At 41.5% G+C, this 14,611-nt stretch overlaps 2 protein-coding genes across 3 annotated transcripts; both read left to right on the forward strand.

Annotated features, from left to right (window-relative positions):
• The first annotated feature begins 639 nt into the window (after positions 1 to 639).
• On the forward strand, positions 640 to 9,272 carry LOC125539306 (ankyrin-1-like). Of its 2 annotated transcripts, XM_048702731.1 has the most exons (12): positions 640 to 792; positions 866 to 931; positions 1,029 to 1,205; positions 2,242 to 2,373; positions 3,548 to 3,687; positions 4,417 to 4,503; positions 4,581 to 4,703; positions 5,813 to 5,956; positions 6,955 to 7,056; positions 7,852 to 8,022; positions 8,108 to 8,187; positions 8,564 to 9,272. In XM_048702731.1, exons 1-12 carry the CDS (start codon positions 771 to 773, stop codon positions 8,613 to 8,615), a joined length of 1,296 nt encoding a protein of 431 aa, XP_048558688.1. In that variant the 5' UTR covers positions 640 to 770; the 3' UTR covers positions 8,616 to 9,272. The 2 variants fall into 2 exon arrangements, with proteins under 2 accessions (XP_048558688.1, XP_048558689.1); XM_048702732.1 differs by lacking the exon at positions 8,108 to 8,187.
• Positions 9,273 to 11,285: 2,013 nt separating this feature from the next.
• On the forward strand, positions 11,286 to 14,593 carry LOC125539308 (4-hydroxy-tetrahydrodipicolinate synthase 2, chloroplastic). The gene is made up of 3 exons (XM_048702735.1): positions 11,286 to 11,505; positions 12,423 to 12,503; positions 13,438 to 14,593. The coding sequence occupies exons 1-3, from the start codon at positions 11,381 to 11,383 to the stop codon at positions 14,363 to 14,365; spliced, it is 1,134 nt and encodes a 377-aa protein (XP_048558692.1). The 5' UTR covers positions 11,286 to 11,380; the 3' UTR covers positions 14,366 to 14,593.
• Positions 14,594 to 14,611: the final 18 nt, after the last annotated feature.

The following is a 14,611-nucleotide window of genomic DNA, read 5'->3' on the forward strand; positions in this document are numbered from 1 at the left end:
AAAGTTAAAAAACACGTTTTTTTTCCATTTCCAAGATGCATGGTTGTGCCTCTCTCAAAAGCAAAACCGCGCCTCTCGCTGAAGCAAAAAAAGCGTGTTTTTTCGCGTAAATTTTTCGGGACAAAAGCTAAGACCGGCGAAAACCAAAACGTCAAAAAAAACAAAAAAATCATTTAAAAAGCCAAAAACGCGTGTAGAAAATATTTTTTTCGAAGGGAGCATTCAGAGTGCGACACGTGACGGGCGGCTGAGAGCGCGCTAAGTGACGCTGATCGTTGTGAGGCTTTCGAAGAAGCGGTCGTCAACTAGTTGCTCTCTTTCTATACTAGTCAATGTGTACGTGCAATGCACGTTAGTCTGGAAGTACATTAAACGCATGCGGATATTAAATAAGATATTATTTACGTGTTATTATGTGATTAATACTATATTTGGCATAAAATTAACTACATACTAAATATGTTGAACACTCAATATTGAAGGAGTCTAGGTCGTTGGATTGACATGATTTAATGATCAAAATTAATTGAATCTGCCTATTTGGCTCTTTTTATATTAGTGTAGAAGTATAGATATAGATTTATCTACGAAGGGAGTAATTTTCTCCCTTTCATCAAAGCCCAAAAAGCCCAAGATCAGTCAACACTCGTTCCCGTCCAGTCCACCGTATCGTCCGTTTCGTCGTTCCTTGATTCCCTCCCGCATATTAGCCGACTCCTTATTTTTTGCAAAATCGAAATTCGAACCCCAACTTCCGCAAATCCATCGCCATGGCGTCGCCTCTCGAGTACGGTAAGCACCCCCAAACCCTAGCCCCAACACCCCCCAAGTGCGGCCTCTTACCGAACTCCGCTCGCCCGTGTAGCTCTCGCCGTGCTGCAGGCGCGGCTCCTCCAGGCGGCGGAAGACGGCGACCTCCCCCTCTTCAAGAGTACGTACGCGCGCTGCGGTCTACGATACTATCTCCTCCTGCCTGCTCTGTTAAACTCGCTCGGACGCTCATTTGGGGTTTTCGCTCCGTCTCGCAGGGACGGCGAGGGCGCTGGACGGCGGGAAAGGCCGCCTGAGGGAGGCGGTGGAGGGCGCGACCGCGAGTAACTGCGGCGCTCGGGCTTTGCACGTCGCCGCCGTTCACGGGAGGATGCCCGTGTGCGCCTACCTGGTCGAGGACCTCCAGGTGAATGTCGATGCCACCGACGAGTCAGGTTGTTCCTTGTGTTCCATCTCGTGCTAAGCGAAACACTCCGTTGTCAGAAATGAATGTCTAGTCACGTTGGGAAATCTGGGTGACTGAGCAGCACTCCAGCCGCGCATCAGATTTCCCCAAGTTTGTACGCTGCCTGTACCCTGTAGGTATATATAGAGTATACTTGTTGGTTTCAGTTTTTCTGGCGATTTGATTTGGCTTATCTCATGGTATGTTTTTCACTAGGCAAGAGTACAAGTTCTGCAGGGAAATTGTAATTAACTGGATTGTAATACTGAATTTGCTAGCGTTGTGTTTCAGTGGCAAATTTGGTTAACTGGTAGTTGCTTTAGCGTCGGTGTATCTTACTGTAAACTGTAATAAATCGACCAATTATTTCATGTTTCTGAATTCTGATCAAGGTAAGTGTTACCTGCATGCTTAGGTTGCTTGCTCGATCGAATTTAAATTAAATCTGATCTGCATGATGCATGATTATGGAGAACCATTTTCCCATGATATCATTGTCTCTGCTGCCATGACCTTTTTTGAAAAGACTGGTGCCATGATTTCATACACTAGAACGGATAAATAAGTTGTTTCCTAGATTTTAGCTTATTGGATTAGACATGAAGACTGCATGCGTAATCTCAGCCTATAACACACAATCAGGAAGGGAGGGGGGGGGGGGGCGGTACTCCTGATTTGGAAGCATAGCATAAATTACAATTTGATACAACTGAACAATTTTTAGTAGACTTGCGTAGCAGACTGACATGCCAATTTGTCAAAGCTGAATCATACGAGGATGATTGGTTATGTGCACATTGACATCTCTATCCTAGTTTTGTGTTAATATTTTTATTGCATTGTTTTGGTACTTATCCTGCTGAAATCAGCACTATGCACTTCATTTAGAGAGCCACATCAAAATGAAGTATGTTTATGCCATGCGTCGTTAGTCAAGGTACTTTTCATGTATTATAGCAAAGCAAAGATGCTTTGCTGCAAAAATCTCTGTTTTGACAAGCCTTTTCTTTTGATGATTTTGATAGGCGAGACAGCTCTGAGTTATGCAGCTGTTAATGGAATTGTGAATGTTGTGCGCTATCTTCTTGATCACGGTGCCAATCCAGATAAGTCTGGTCCGGGAAACCGTACTCCTCTCCACATGGCAGTTGGACAAGGTCTCTATCTATTTTCTATTTCAGTTGGGACTATTTATAAATTGTTTCCTTATCTGTTTTCGCTGAATGTAAATAATTGTGGGATAACCATTATATGTTGGAAGACAGGGAACTACCCATGCAGTAGCAAGGTTGTGCATAGTTATTATTCAAGGCTGACATGGTTATTCACTTATGCTTCTTGTTGTAGAGATTTCTCCACGATGAATGGGTTGGGTGGGTGAGTGATTTTGGTGTTTTTTTTTTCTGTTTGTGCAAGTAAATGATGTGTTTCAGTATAAACCGAGTAGATAACATCTGAAAGTCTGGACCTAAGCAGTGGCCATTCAAACTTTAAGAGTTACCAACTGACCATCCTGTAGTTCTAAGACTTACCAATACAAATTGATAATTGAGTATTTTGATTTTAAATTTGAGAACAATAATTCTCGTCTGAAAATGGTCAAACCTTTGTATTCAACCGATATCAGCTCAATTAAATTTTGTGTTTAAATTTACGATTGAGGCAGGAGGAAACTATTTCCTAGCAATATCAGCCAGGAAAATTTGTTATTCGTCAGAATATTTTGCAACCGGTTTCTAAATCTTTGCTAGGTAGTATCAGAATTCCTGTTTATTTGAGTTGAATTTGATCAGAACTTGAGATGTATAGACAACAATTCCATTCCTACTTAAGGCTGGAAATGATCTACTAATTTATATACCTATCGGGGAAAGAAAATAAATCTGTAAGTTCGATTGCAGCTACTATCTGAACCAACTCTGAACATGACACATCTATGATGAATTGCTGTCATATACTTCCTTTGACCATCTGGATTTGCTAGTCCTCATTAGTGTTGCAGTTATCACCAGAGTCATCAGAATTTTCCAGGTTTGCTGTTATTATATCTTTCTTGCCATTTGAGATGGTGCACATCACATTCAGACATGCAAGAAGTTCTTTTGTTCCTTTCACATGCTGGTGTGATAAGATACAGGGAGGTTTATATTTTAACTGGCAGGAGCATTGCCTATTCACAAAGGGGAAATAGAACCAACATTTACATTATGGATATGCTATATTATCATACTTGTCTATAACAGTGCCTATTGCAAGGTCTGACTTTTAATTAAGAAAACTGTGAAAGAGTAATAATACTGACCTATTGCATGATCTGTATTTCTAATTCAGGGAATTGTGAAATAGTAAAGGTTTTGCTGTCAAAAGGAGCTGATGTCAATTGTTATTCTGACTCGGGGACGCCACTGCATATTGCTGCTGTATTTGGGTTAGATGGTGCTATGAAGATTTTGTTGGATCACCATGCAGATGCAAGTCTCACTATTTTACCTTGTTTGCTCCTTGTACTTAACGCACCAAGTACTGCACAATCCACTCCATGAATATGCTGCTATATAGCATATTTATGTTGAAGTTCAATTGCTGTAACTTCGCTTCTGGGGTTGGAACTGAGTAGACTTGTACAATTTAGGGTATCAATGGATTAGATATATCTGACCGGCACAGTGCCAAATCTAAATCAAGTTGTCCTGGCTGTGATATTTGCTATCTGGAAAGAGAAGATCGTAAGACACACACTTTAGTTTTTTTTTTCTTGATACTCCGTGGCTCATTGGAGGGAAGTGCTTGAAATAAATGGAGTAGATTAGGAACAAATTTGGTTCGTATTAGGTAAGTCAATGGATCTTATTCCTAAACTCGTTGCGTGCTTATGGTTTGACTGATTAATGTCATGTGTTCACTAACAGTGTGCATAGGTTTATATGTTTGTATGTAATATATGACTCCAAATTTGTAACCGTGTTTTAGCAATATGGTTCTTTATGTGGTTCTGTTACTACCACTTCTTTGCTTGCCTCATGTCTGCAAACTTTCATCATGTAAGGGTGCTAATTTCCTTATGCCCACCTATTTGTAACCGTGTTCTGCCAATTTGGTTCCACCTGTTCATATTCTGTGTGCATACCACTTTTTTTGTTCTCCACATGTGCCAACTTTCAACAAGCTGAAGTGCTAATTTTCTTCACCTTCACTGTCAGTGTAACAAATCAGTTTGCATCGCCGATACACCTCTCATTGTTGCTCTCCGAGCTCACCGGCAGAAATGTGTGAAGCTTCTGATTAAGGTGGTGTACATTGTTTGTGCAACCAACTGAAGTTATGCCAGTCTTATTTAGAGGCATCTGCAATATTTTCTGTGTAGGCCGGTGCTGATTTGAAGGGTCTTGGCAGTGCTGATCCTGTAATAGTTGCTATAGATGAGGGTTTAACTGATTGTCTCAAGTGCTTACTAAATGCTGGCGCTGATCCCAATGTCCTTGATGATGTAAGTTTTGACCTTTTCATTCAGTTACCAGTGCATGTTCTTCACAATGGAAATTGAATTGACGACTAATTCTTGTTGACATTCAGATATCTAGAAGATGTTCTTGCTCACAATGCGGAAGTATTTTGTTATGATCTGCAGGGCTATTAGGACCTTAGGAACCTTGTCCTAGGAGAAGGATGCACACTCGACCTTTGTAGTAGTAATTCCCTTGTAACTAGGCATATACCATTCAAACTGGGGCTATTACAAGATTAGGACTCAGACTGTAATGCATTGCTGTGTCTTCATTCTGACATGCCTTCCGGGAAAAGTCCTGACAGCCACATGCCCAGGGTAGTGGTATACACTTCCCTCCCTTACATACAGCTGTCTGAGATCTGGAACATCTGCAAGGTCAGGTGTGCTCGACCCTTGTTGGCCTTAGATGATGGACTAGAGACCTTCTAGCATGACATAGTTGAGGTGGCCGCCATAGCATCGCTTTGTTGCATTTGGTGATGAATCAAGCACTTAGATGATGTATCAGTTATGTCTGCTAGACCCACCTTGACACTGCAAGTGCTTGTGAGGACAACCAAAACCTCAAGGTTAATGGGTGGCATTTAACATGCATTAGAATAGGTCGATACTCTACTAGATGTTCCCTGCACGCACAAAGGCGGGTTCTTTAATGTTTACGGTCTTCGATGCAAGATTTAACTATGGTTTCCAGTCATGTTATGACAGGGTTTTGCGCAATAAATCCGATGACATTATTTTCATAACTTTATCTACTATTTATTTTCATAAACTAGTGGCCAAAGGCTCAAAGGTTCAGTGCACAGATCCCATGCAGACCTATCCTTGTGGATGGAAGTATTCCTTCTGTTCATAAATGCAAGATGTTTTGGCAGTTCAATTTAAACTGCCAAAATGTCTTACATTTGTGAACAGAGGGCGTAGTAATTTAAAGGCAGTATATAAGTGAAATTTTCATTATTGCCATGTTCAGCTCTAGCCAGATGTTGTATGCCACCTATGGCTGCTATGTTAAGTTGTTACTGTGATACTGTCATGACACTGGTGGGCCCTTTCAAGTAAAATATGTCTCTGTTTATTCATAACAGTTTGGACGCCTGCCAATTGAAGTTGCTGCATCTTACAATAGCCGGGAAGACGTTGAGATCCTATTTCCAGTAACTTCTCGCATTCCATCGGTGCGTGATTGGAGCATTGATGGGATAATGGCTTACGTAAAATCAAAAGAGAAGGTACAAACTAGAACACCATTGTCATATCTAAGATTTTATTATTATTTGGTCTTAACAGTTCTTGCAGTATTCTGTAGATTCTTCAATAATCAATGTGTACCCTCACTTGAAAGAAAGTATTTGTTGCACTAGAGCATTTCCTATTCAATTCATTCTTCAATTATTACCCCTGAGTTCAAGAGCTGAAAGCATGTAGACAAAAGTAGCACATATTTCCATTCACCTTTCTTGAAGGCAGCATTGCAATTGGTTTGCTATGAACTATGAATTAGTAAATCCATAAATTCATCGAGATTTAAGGGTCTAGTAGCAGGAACAGGAATACTATCAATTTGACTTATGCTTTCTCTAAATATATCACACTTAGTTCCATTACATTCTGTAGTTGCAATTATGAGCTACTTGTCTCTTCTGGGGGGGGGGGGGGGGGCAAATCAAGCACATAATTGATCTCAAATAGATACTTGTGAAAGCTATGAGAAATGAATGTGTAGTCATATGTTTACCTCGGATAGTTCCACATTGGATGGTGGATGCGGCAGTTTAGTGGTCATGGAGAAGGTGTAATTTCAATGCGTGAGGTGGCTTATTTAAAATTTAACAAACTATGTCACGTCTAGCTACCTAGTGTGTTCATCCCTTTTTCAATAATTCGAGTGGGAAGTTGGAAGTTTGCACAATAGCACTGAAATTGTGAAATATGACTGAATGTGTTCCCATTCCACGTTTATGTGGTAATTCCTAAATGGTCAAGATTTTCGGATATGGCTTCTCGGCAGAAGTATCAGCATTGGGTAACACAGGTTCTTTCACTGTTTTGGAAGCAGTTGTGAATGCGTTATGTGCATGTTCGGAGTTTGGGTGGGGGTGGGCCGGTGGGGGATATGTAAAAATAAACAAGTCGCATAGGTCAAGCTAATATTAAGTTGGCTGATTATATCTGCTACCTTCCCATATATGTCTTAACCATATGTATCTGATATACTCCAATTGTACAGGATGACCCTATTTTAAAATTGAATCCATCTAATATGAAGATAGAAGGAAACAAAGCATACAAGAGAAAAGACTATATTACTGCAGCAAGGCTCTACACCATGGTATATTTTCCACGATGCTGTCTTATCACTCCTAGTTTACAATTGCGCGATATTTTAAGGAAAGTTATGTAGTTTCAGAAAAATCAATATTATTGTGATCTATCGGCAATTGTATGGCTTACACGTGTGTTCATGGTATCTGCCAAACGTTAATAATGCCAGTCTCTTGATTGGGATGCTATGGAAAGCCATTTTCATCGTGATTAGAGGAAAAGCCTTTCCTGCCACTTGAACTTTGTGCAATCTGGCTGTCAGTATTTCATACTTCCTGTTGTTGTTGTTGCTGCTGCTGCTGCTGATTTAGGTGTTGTTGCCTTAGTCAGTACTGTCAATTAAAAAGCAGGTTGCCCTAAACTTCTACCTTCTCTTTTGTTTGCTTAAAAGGAGAAAAAAGGCAGCCATTTGTTGTGGCTTGGTACGATCTTCAGAATGTGGTGAACTTGAATGATCGTAAATTATCCCAGGGTTTATTGGACCCCCTCGGGAATGTTTCTGCCCGATTTGCTGACGAGTTATATGGTGCCATGCCATATACGTACCAAATTGCCATTTTAATTTAGGTAGGTTAGAAAGGCTCTAATTTGGATGGCTTAAAGTCTTAATAACAAAGTAAAATTGCATCCTATCTAATCTGTATGTGGGTTTATCATACGATTTATGCAGAGCTTAGCACTTACCCCTTTCAAAAAAGTTTTGCCAGTTTAATTGTACTCACACAAATGCCCCTGATGAATTTTTATTTAAGTGGTACCAGTTAGCAAAAGTGATAACTACTGGTTTGATTTGTTGGTGTAGGCAGAAGGTGACTACCCAGAGAATGTAACATTGATTTCAAATAGAAGCGTTTGCTGGCTTAACATGGGTGAAGGAGACAAAGCTTTGCGGGATGCTCAAATTTGCAGGGCACTGCGTCGTGACTGGCCGAAGGCCTGCTTCCGGGAAGGAGCTGCTCGAATGCTGTTAAAGGTAAAAGAAATGTATAATTGGCTTCCACAGCTGTATTTTCTGTAGAAAATCTTTCTTCATTATGCCGTGGTCCTTCTGTCTTCAGGACTATGAAAAGGCATGTGATGCATTCCTTGATGGCCTCAAATTAGACCCATTGAACACTGAGATTGAGAACGCCTTGAGGTAGCCTACTCTTCCCCGTCCATTGAATTCTTAGTTTGGAAGGACAAAATTCACTAGATTCGGTGCGGCACAATAATTCAATCAAATACGTACATATCATCTGTAGCTGTCATCTAGAAACACATTAATTGACTTGCTGGTGACTTCTTTTATCTGCAAAGAACTTCTAGCCAGTAGTTTGTAGATGATTTTATTTCCTGTCATTTGGGACGTGAGATGTTTCCAGAACTCCTAGGGAAGCTGAACCGAACCGTCTACTATGAAACTCCTGTATGCTAAATAGTGCTTGAATACACAAGAGCATTATCTAAACATGCACCATGCATATGCTATATGCTTTTGTATACGCTGTAATTGTTGGAATATGGTTTTTCAGGGAGGCTTTACATTCCCTGGAGGTATCACATGCTGTCAAGAAGGGCCACTGAAGTGTCATCTGCCCCAAGAAAGGAAAACTTCTATGATGTTAAAAGAAATTAACTGATCTCGACAAGCAGATTATGTGATTCGATCACTCTGCAATGCGCTGTGGCCTCCAATGTAAGAATATAAAAGTTGAGCGCTTAAATTCAGTATTGCACCAAGAGCGTTGTCCACGGCTTCACGTCATCTCATGTCAGATGAGGCCGAGCAGTTTGGGCAAGCTTGGGAGTTCCCTGCATAACGAAACAACAATTACTGAAACCTATTGTCTTCACAGAGGGAGTATTTGTTTAGGCCTCCGAAAGTACCTACAAGAACTCAGCACGAAACTCACTGACCCATTTAATCTCGTCCACAGAGGTTGGTAGATGTGGTGTCATGAAAAAAGCAAGACCTGACCAACTGGTCGCTGCATCTGTTTGTCTCTGTTTAGAAAAAAACATTCAAGCCAGTCTCTTGTAAGGGCATGTACAATGGTTCTATCTTAAGAGTGCCAGGTAGGATAAATGATGAGGTGAAGGAGAGAGAAATGATAAGAAAAGGCTTGTCTTGTCTTATTTAAGAGAAGACAAGAGATGATCTCTTAGCACAATTTGTTTCACCATGTTTTTAGGAACAACTAATTATTGAAGATAAGACTAAAAGATGACCCATTATAGACATGTTTTTTTGTCATCTCTAATTTACATACAAAACTTAAGATAAGACTATCTTATCAACTATTGTACATGCCCTAATATTCTCTCGCTATCTAGCTCGCTGGGCGCTGGCGATGGCCGTAGTTATGCGCATATGATGCCCACGTCGGGCCTCTTCTTTTTTTAGGGAAGGGCGTCCTTTGTTTGCAAACCCAGGAATAGGGAAAAATATTAGTAAGGTGTTTCGGACGGCAGCTTCATGGAGCCTGTTAATAAAAATAAATCAGTTTGAAATTTTTCTGTTTCAAATATCGCTAAAAAATTATATATAAGGATGTAACGTATATGTGTGCAAATTTCATGATGAAATACCTTTTTTTTAGGTAAATGAAATACCTTGAATTGCAAGCTGCACCAAAGAATAAAATCGTGTACTGTAAGAGTGAATGATGAACGGTGTATGTGCTAAAAAGCCATATGTTTGTCTTTTGTAGCTCTTATTTTAACATATTGCATCAACATACTACTATAGAGCACCAAGATGGGAAGTGAGGAACAGCAGCTAGGACCTAGCTGCGTCCCTTTGGTCCAAGTTTTTGAACCAAAAAATGCAAAGAGAGAAAACTTGCAGAATGTTCTTTGTGGAGATTTTAGCAGGAACAATGTCATCTCTAAAAGTGAGAGAGTTGCGCGTGATGGGAGCTAGGGTTGTCACAAATTGCCTTCTGTGCGTGAGAGGAGAGGAGTAGCAAATGGGTAGGATGCAAATCTGGAATCTTGAAGGTACCCTTTGACTCTCCTTAGTTCGACTAAATGAACTAAAATTCACATTATATTTAAATTTTAATTCATTTGATTTAATTGAGTGTACGTGTTCCAAATTTCATTTGATTTGAGGGCACGTGTTTCAAATTTGCATGCCTACAAATGAGGAAATTTCATCCCAACCCGTTCGCTGCCACGTCATCTAACATGTCATAACCCAGTCAGCATAATGAGTTAAAGGGGTTGTTTGGTTGGTGCCCATGCCAACCCTACCAAACGAGGGCTTGCCCCAAAATTTTGGCACAGGATTTTATCGCCAGGGTTTCGCCCGCAGGTTGCAGCAGAATCTCAAGGGGTGACCAAATAATTGGCAGTGATAGGCGCGATCCAAACACTTACCAACCCATCGGTGAACGATCAAAAATTGCCCGGATAGCTCTAGGCACCCATCCAAACAACCCCAAAACAACTATGGATGTGACTCATCACAGGGGATTTCAAGAGTGAAAACTATGGGGCTACTTGGTTGGTGCCCATGCCACCCCTACAAAAACGAGGGTTTGTCAAAATTTTGGCACAAGATTTTGCTACCAGGGTTTCACCCACAGGTTGCAGCAGAATCTCAAGAGATGACCAAAAAAATGGCAAGGATATGAAAAATTAGGGGGACGTTTGGATTACACCTAGGATGGCCACGCCAAATCAGGGTGATCCAAAAATTTGCCGGAGGAATCGACCGCCCGCGCTTCGTCGGCGCATCGTCGGCGCATGGGCATCATATCTAAACTAGACGACCAAAATATTGGCATGGAAAGGGAAGCTAGGCTTTAATCCAACATTCACCCATGCAGTTAGTCAACGCCAAGATTTTGGCGTGGTGACCGTGGGCCACGATCCAAACTGCCCTTCAAAACACCTATCAGCCCATCGGTCAACAACCGAAAAATTGGCAGGGCGGCTCTGGGTCCCATCCAAACAGCCCCAAAACCACTATGGATGTGATTCATCACAGAGGATTTCATCAGAATTGATTTTTTTTTAGAATCAGGAGGGTTTTTTTTTTTTGAGAATCAGGAGTGAAAACTACTATGTACTTCCACATTTCGCAAGAAAAAAACTATGTACTTCCCTCTTTTCCCTCTTCCACGGGCGAGTCGAAAAGCCCAGGCCACTGTTCTATAAAAAAGGGGCCCAGGCCACACCGTACCGTGCCGTCCAGACGTGACCAGCCCAACCCAGCCCAGCGCATCCAGACGGGTTAGAAGCCGTTAGTCCCGTCTGCCTACGGCGTCACCGCGTCAGCCACGCCCACACCCAAATTCCAAAACCCTCGCCTGGTTCGCTGGTTTCACTCGAGGGACGAAACAATGATGGCGGCGCAGCCGACGGCTACCCCGGGGGTCCGCCTCGGCTGGAAGGGCCTTGGCGCTCTAGCGTCCCCGCCGCGCCTGGCGCTCTCTCGCTCCGCCGCCGCGGCGCTCGCGTCACACAGGTTGCCCCCCGGTCTCTGTGACTACGTTTTTTTAGTGTATATAACCGATTTGTTGATTACTAAAATCGGAACAGTCTGATGAGAGTACTCATGTGCGAATTTCGGTTGAGATTCCTGGATTTGTTCGGCCATTGGATACTAGTCAGTGAGACAGTGAGATTGGGTGGATAGTGAATAGAAGGCCAGCGAGAATTGGCTTCCCCCCCCCCGGCAGAAATGAACAGAACTGGATTAGTTATTCAGCTGTAGTTCTAGACTTGGACCTCAGAATAGTTGGTGTATTTTGTTTTGAGTGCTAAATTAAGGATAATGACAGCGTGTTTGCTCTTACTTTAGTTGGCACCAAACATGTGGGGAGCTGTTTGGCTGTAAAACTATTCCAGTGTGATGGTTGCCTTTTATTTATTTATTAAGGAAGCAGATTTTATACTAGCAACTTATCAAATAGGAGGCACCAGACAATGTGGTGGGTGGACCGAGTCTGTATTTGAGCTATAATTAGTCAATCTTTGCAAATCCTTTGTTTCTAGTAATAGAATCAGAAGCTATGAAGCCTCTTTCTCAAGGAAAAAACAAGAAATAAGTAGTACCAGTAGGCGGCGCCAACGTATTTCCTGAGCCACACACATCTTGGTAGGTACTCAAGAAGGTTCCATTGCAGTGTTATATTTTGCACTTGTTTTATTCAAGAGGCTGTGTTTATAATATGTTTCATTTGTCATACAATATGCACAGCTTCCCATCTTGATTATTCAGGATTGTCATCCTTCTGTAATGTGCAGTTTTCCTTCCATTGTTAGAACTGGACATGGGTTTTAGCTTTCATTTTTGCACACTTGTTTCAGCCTGTCTATTCTGCCTGATATGCTGCTCTACTTCCAAAAGCAACACACTAATGCCAAAAAGTGCTTGTACAGGGTTGGCAGAGGAAAGTTTTCAGCTGCGGCCATCACTACTGATGATTATCTTCCAATGCGAAGTACTGAAGTGAAAAATCGGTGACTTTTCTATCTCTAAATTTAGAAAGCCTTGGTTTCTTGTTTTATTCATTTCAAAATTTAGAATGTCTTGGGCAACTTCTTGCAATGGTCAGTATCTGTAAATTTTGATATCGCTGTTCATTGAGTTAGGTCAAACAAGAAATATATTCTTACTTAAACTGACGGAGATTACATCAATTTGGCCCTTTTTTTATGGCATGGTACTATGGCAGCCTGGATAAAGTCTTGAGGGCCAGATGCTTTACTGGCACACCAATTGATGATCATGTTTGCTTCCTGCTGTTTTCTGTTGCATGGGAGGAATATGACAACTCCCCAAAGCTACTGAGAAGTAGAAATGTGAAGTTAAATTTATTGTCTCAGAGACAAGGGATGAAAGCATACTGGGAGAAGATGTTTACCAAGTCAAAGTTATTGTGTTTGTGTGATCAATCCTGTTTCAACCATCACTCGGTTTATTGTTGTAACATCAGGGCCCACTGGCATAACTATTATCTTCTGCAGTTTGTACCTTTTGCTAAATTGCCACATGTACTTCTGCACCATTTCTCTAGCGAATTACAATAAGTCCAGGTATAGCCCCTGAATTATTGTTTTGCTAATAGAGAAACAAAGGATGTTCTTAACTTCTTATTATCTTCCTTTATTAAGCCAATTCTGTAAAACTAACCTAGTTTTTGTGAATTATCCCTTGTCTCGATAATCTAGTCAATTGTTGTAGATATGAGAGTCTAAACTAAGGATATTATATGCTTGGTTCATTCTGCTAAACAAATGATGCTTGTACAATCCTAGTGAATGGCTAACCGAGGGATTTAGTTGCTTAGTAGCCACATGACTAACATGGACCATCCTGTTTGCACACAAGTATTTGACGACTTTGATACATGTCGATGTCTGCTGCTTATATCTGATCTTTCCCTGCCTGCAGGACATCAGTGGATGGAATCAAAAGTCTCAGACTAATCACAGCAGTCAAAACCCCCTATTTGCCAGATGGGAGATTTGATCTTGAAGCATATGATTCTTTGATAAACACACAAATAAACGGGGGTGCTGAAGGTGTAATAGTTGGTGGTACAACAGGAGAAGGTCATCTTATGAGCTGGGATGAACACATCATGCTCATCGGGCACACTGTTAACTGCTTTGGAACTAACATTAAAGTGATAGGCAACACGGGAAGTAACTCAACTAGAGAAGCTATTCACGCTTCAGAGCAGGGATTTGCTGTTGGCATGCATGCAGCTCTCCATGTCAATCCTTACTATGGGAAGACCTCAACTGCAGGACTGATCTCTCATTTCGACGAAGTACTCCCGATGGGTCCAACAATCATTTACAATGTGCCAGCCAGGACTGGTCAGGACATACCTCCTGCGGTCATTGAGGCTCTCTCAGGTTATCCAAACATGGCAGGAGTGAAAGAATGTGTTGGACATGAACGGGTGAAGTGCTACACTGACAAAGGTATAGCAATATGGAGTGGCAATGATGACGAATGCCATGATTCAAGGTGGAAATATGGTGCTACTGGAGTCATTTCTGTAACTAGCAACCTTGTTCCTGGTCTCATGCACAGTCTCATGTTTGAAGGGGAGAACACAACGCTAAATGAGAAGCTACAGCCTCTGATGAAATGGTTATTTTCTGAGCCTAATCCGATTGGTCTCAACACTGCCCTGGCTCAGCTCGGTGTAGTGCGGCCAGTTTTCAGGAGACCGTATGCCCCTCTTTCTCTTGAAAAGAGGACCGAGTTTGTCCGGATTGTTGAAGCAATCGGGCGGGAGAACTTTGTGGGACAGAAAGAGGTGCAGGTTCTGGATGATGATGATTTTGTGTTGATCAGTAGGTATTAAATAAGTGAGTTCATTGTGCGCAATGTACGTTGACAAACAGCGGCGGTTCTCCTTTTAGACATTTTATTTGTTCAAGAGTCGCATGTTTATCTTTTCTATGCTTGGAAGTTAATTTGGAACCCTGTGGGGTTTCTTTGCACCCTATAATGCCAGTTCTAGTGAGAAATGAGAATAAGCTAAGATATGTACAACACTCTTGTGATCAATCCATAGATAGTATTCCTTCTAGCTCTAGCTTACTACAAT

This window comes from Triticum urartu, chromosome 2 (assembly GCF_003073215.2).
Source record: "Triticum urartu cultivar G1812 chromosome 2, Tu2.1, whole genome shotgun sequence".
NCBI classification, from domain to species: Eukaryota; Viridiplantae; Streptophyta; class Magnoliopsida; order Poales; family Poaceae; genus Triticum; species Triticum urartu.

What these genes read in the sequence shown, in the direction of transcription:
- LOC125539308 (XM_048702735.1), top strand. Translation starts at nt 11,381, where the DNA reads ATGATGGCGGCGCAGCCGACGGCTACCCCGGGGGTCCGCCTCGGCTGG. An exon ending in GCGGCGCTCGCGTCACACAG is followed by an intron (nt 11,506 to 12,422) that starts GTTGCCCCCCGG and finishes GTGCTTGTACAG; the next exon opens with GGTTGGCAGAGGAAAGTTTT. An exon ending in AGTACTGAAGTGAAAAATCG is followed by an intron (nt 12,504 to 13,437) that starts GTGACTTTTCTA and finishes CCCTGCCTGCAG; the next exon opens with GACATCAGTGGATGGAATCA.
- LOC125539306 (XM_048702731.1), top strand. Translation starts at nt 771, where the DNA reads ATGGCGTCGCCTCTCGAGTACG. An exon ending in TGTTGGATCACCATGCAGAT is followed by an intron (nt 3,688 to 4,416) that starts GCAAGTCTCACT and finishes CTTCACTGTCAG; the next exon opens with TGTAACAAATCAGTTTGCAT. An exon ending in ATCCCAATGTCCTTGATGAT is followed by an intron (nt 4,704 to 5,812) that starts GTAAGTTTTGAC and finishes TATTCATAACAG; the next exon opens with TTTGGACGCCTGCCAATTGA.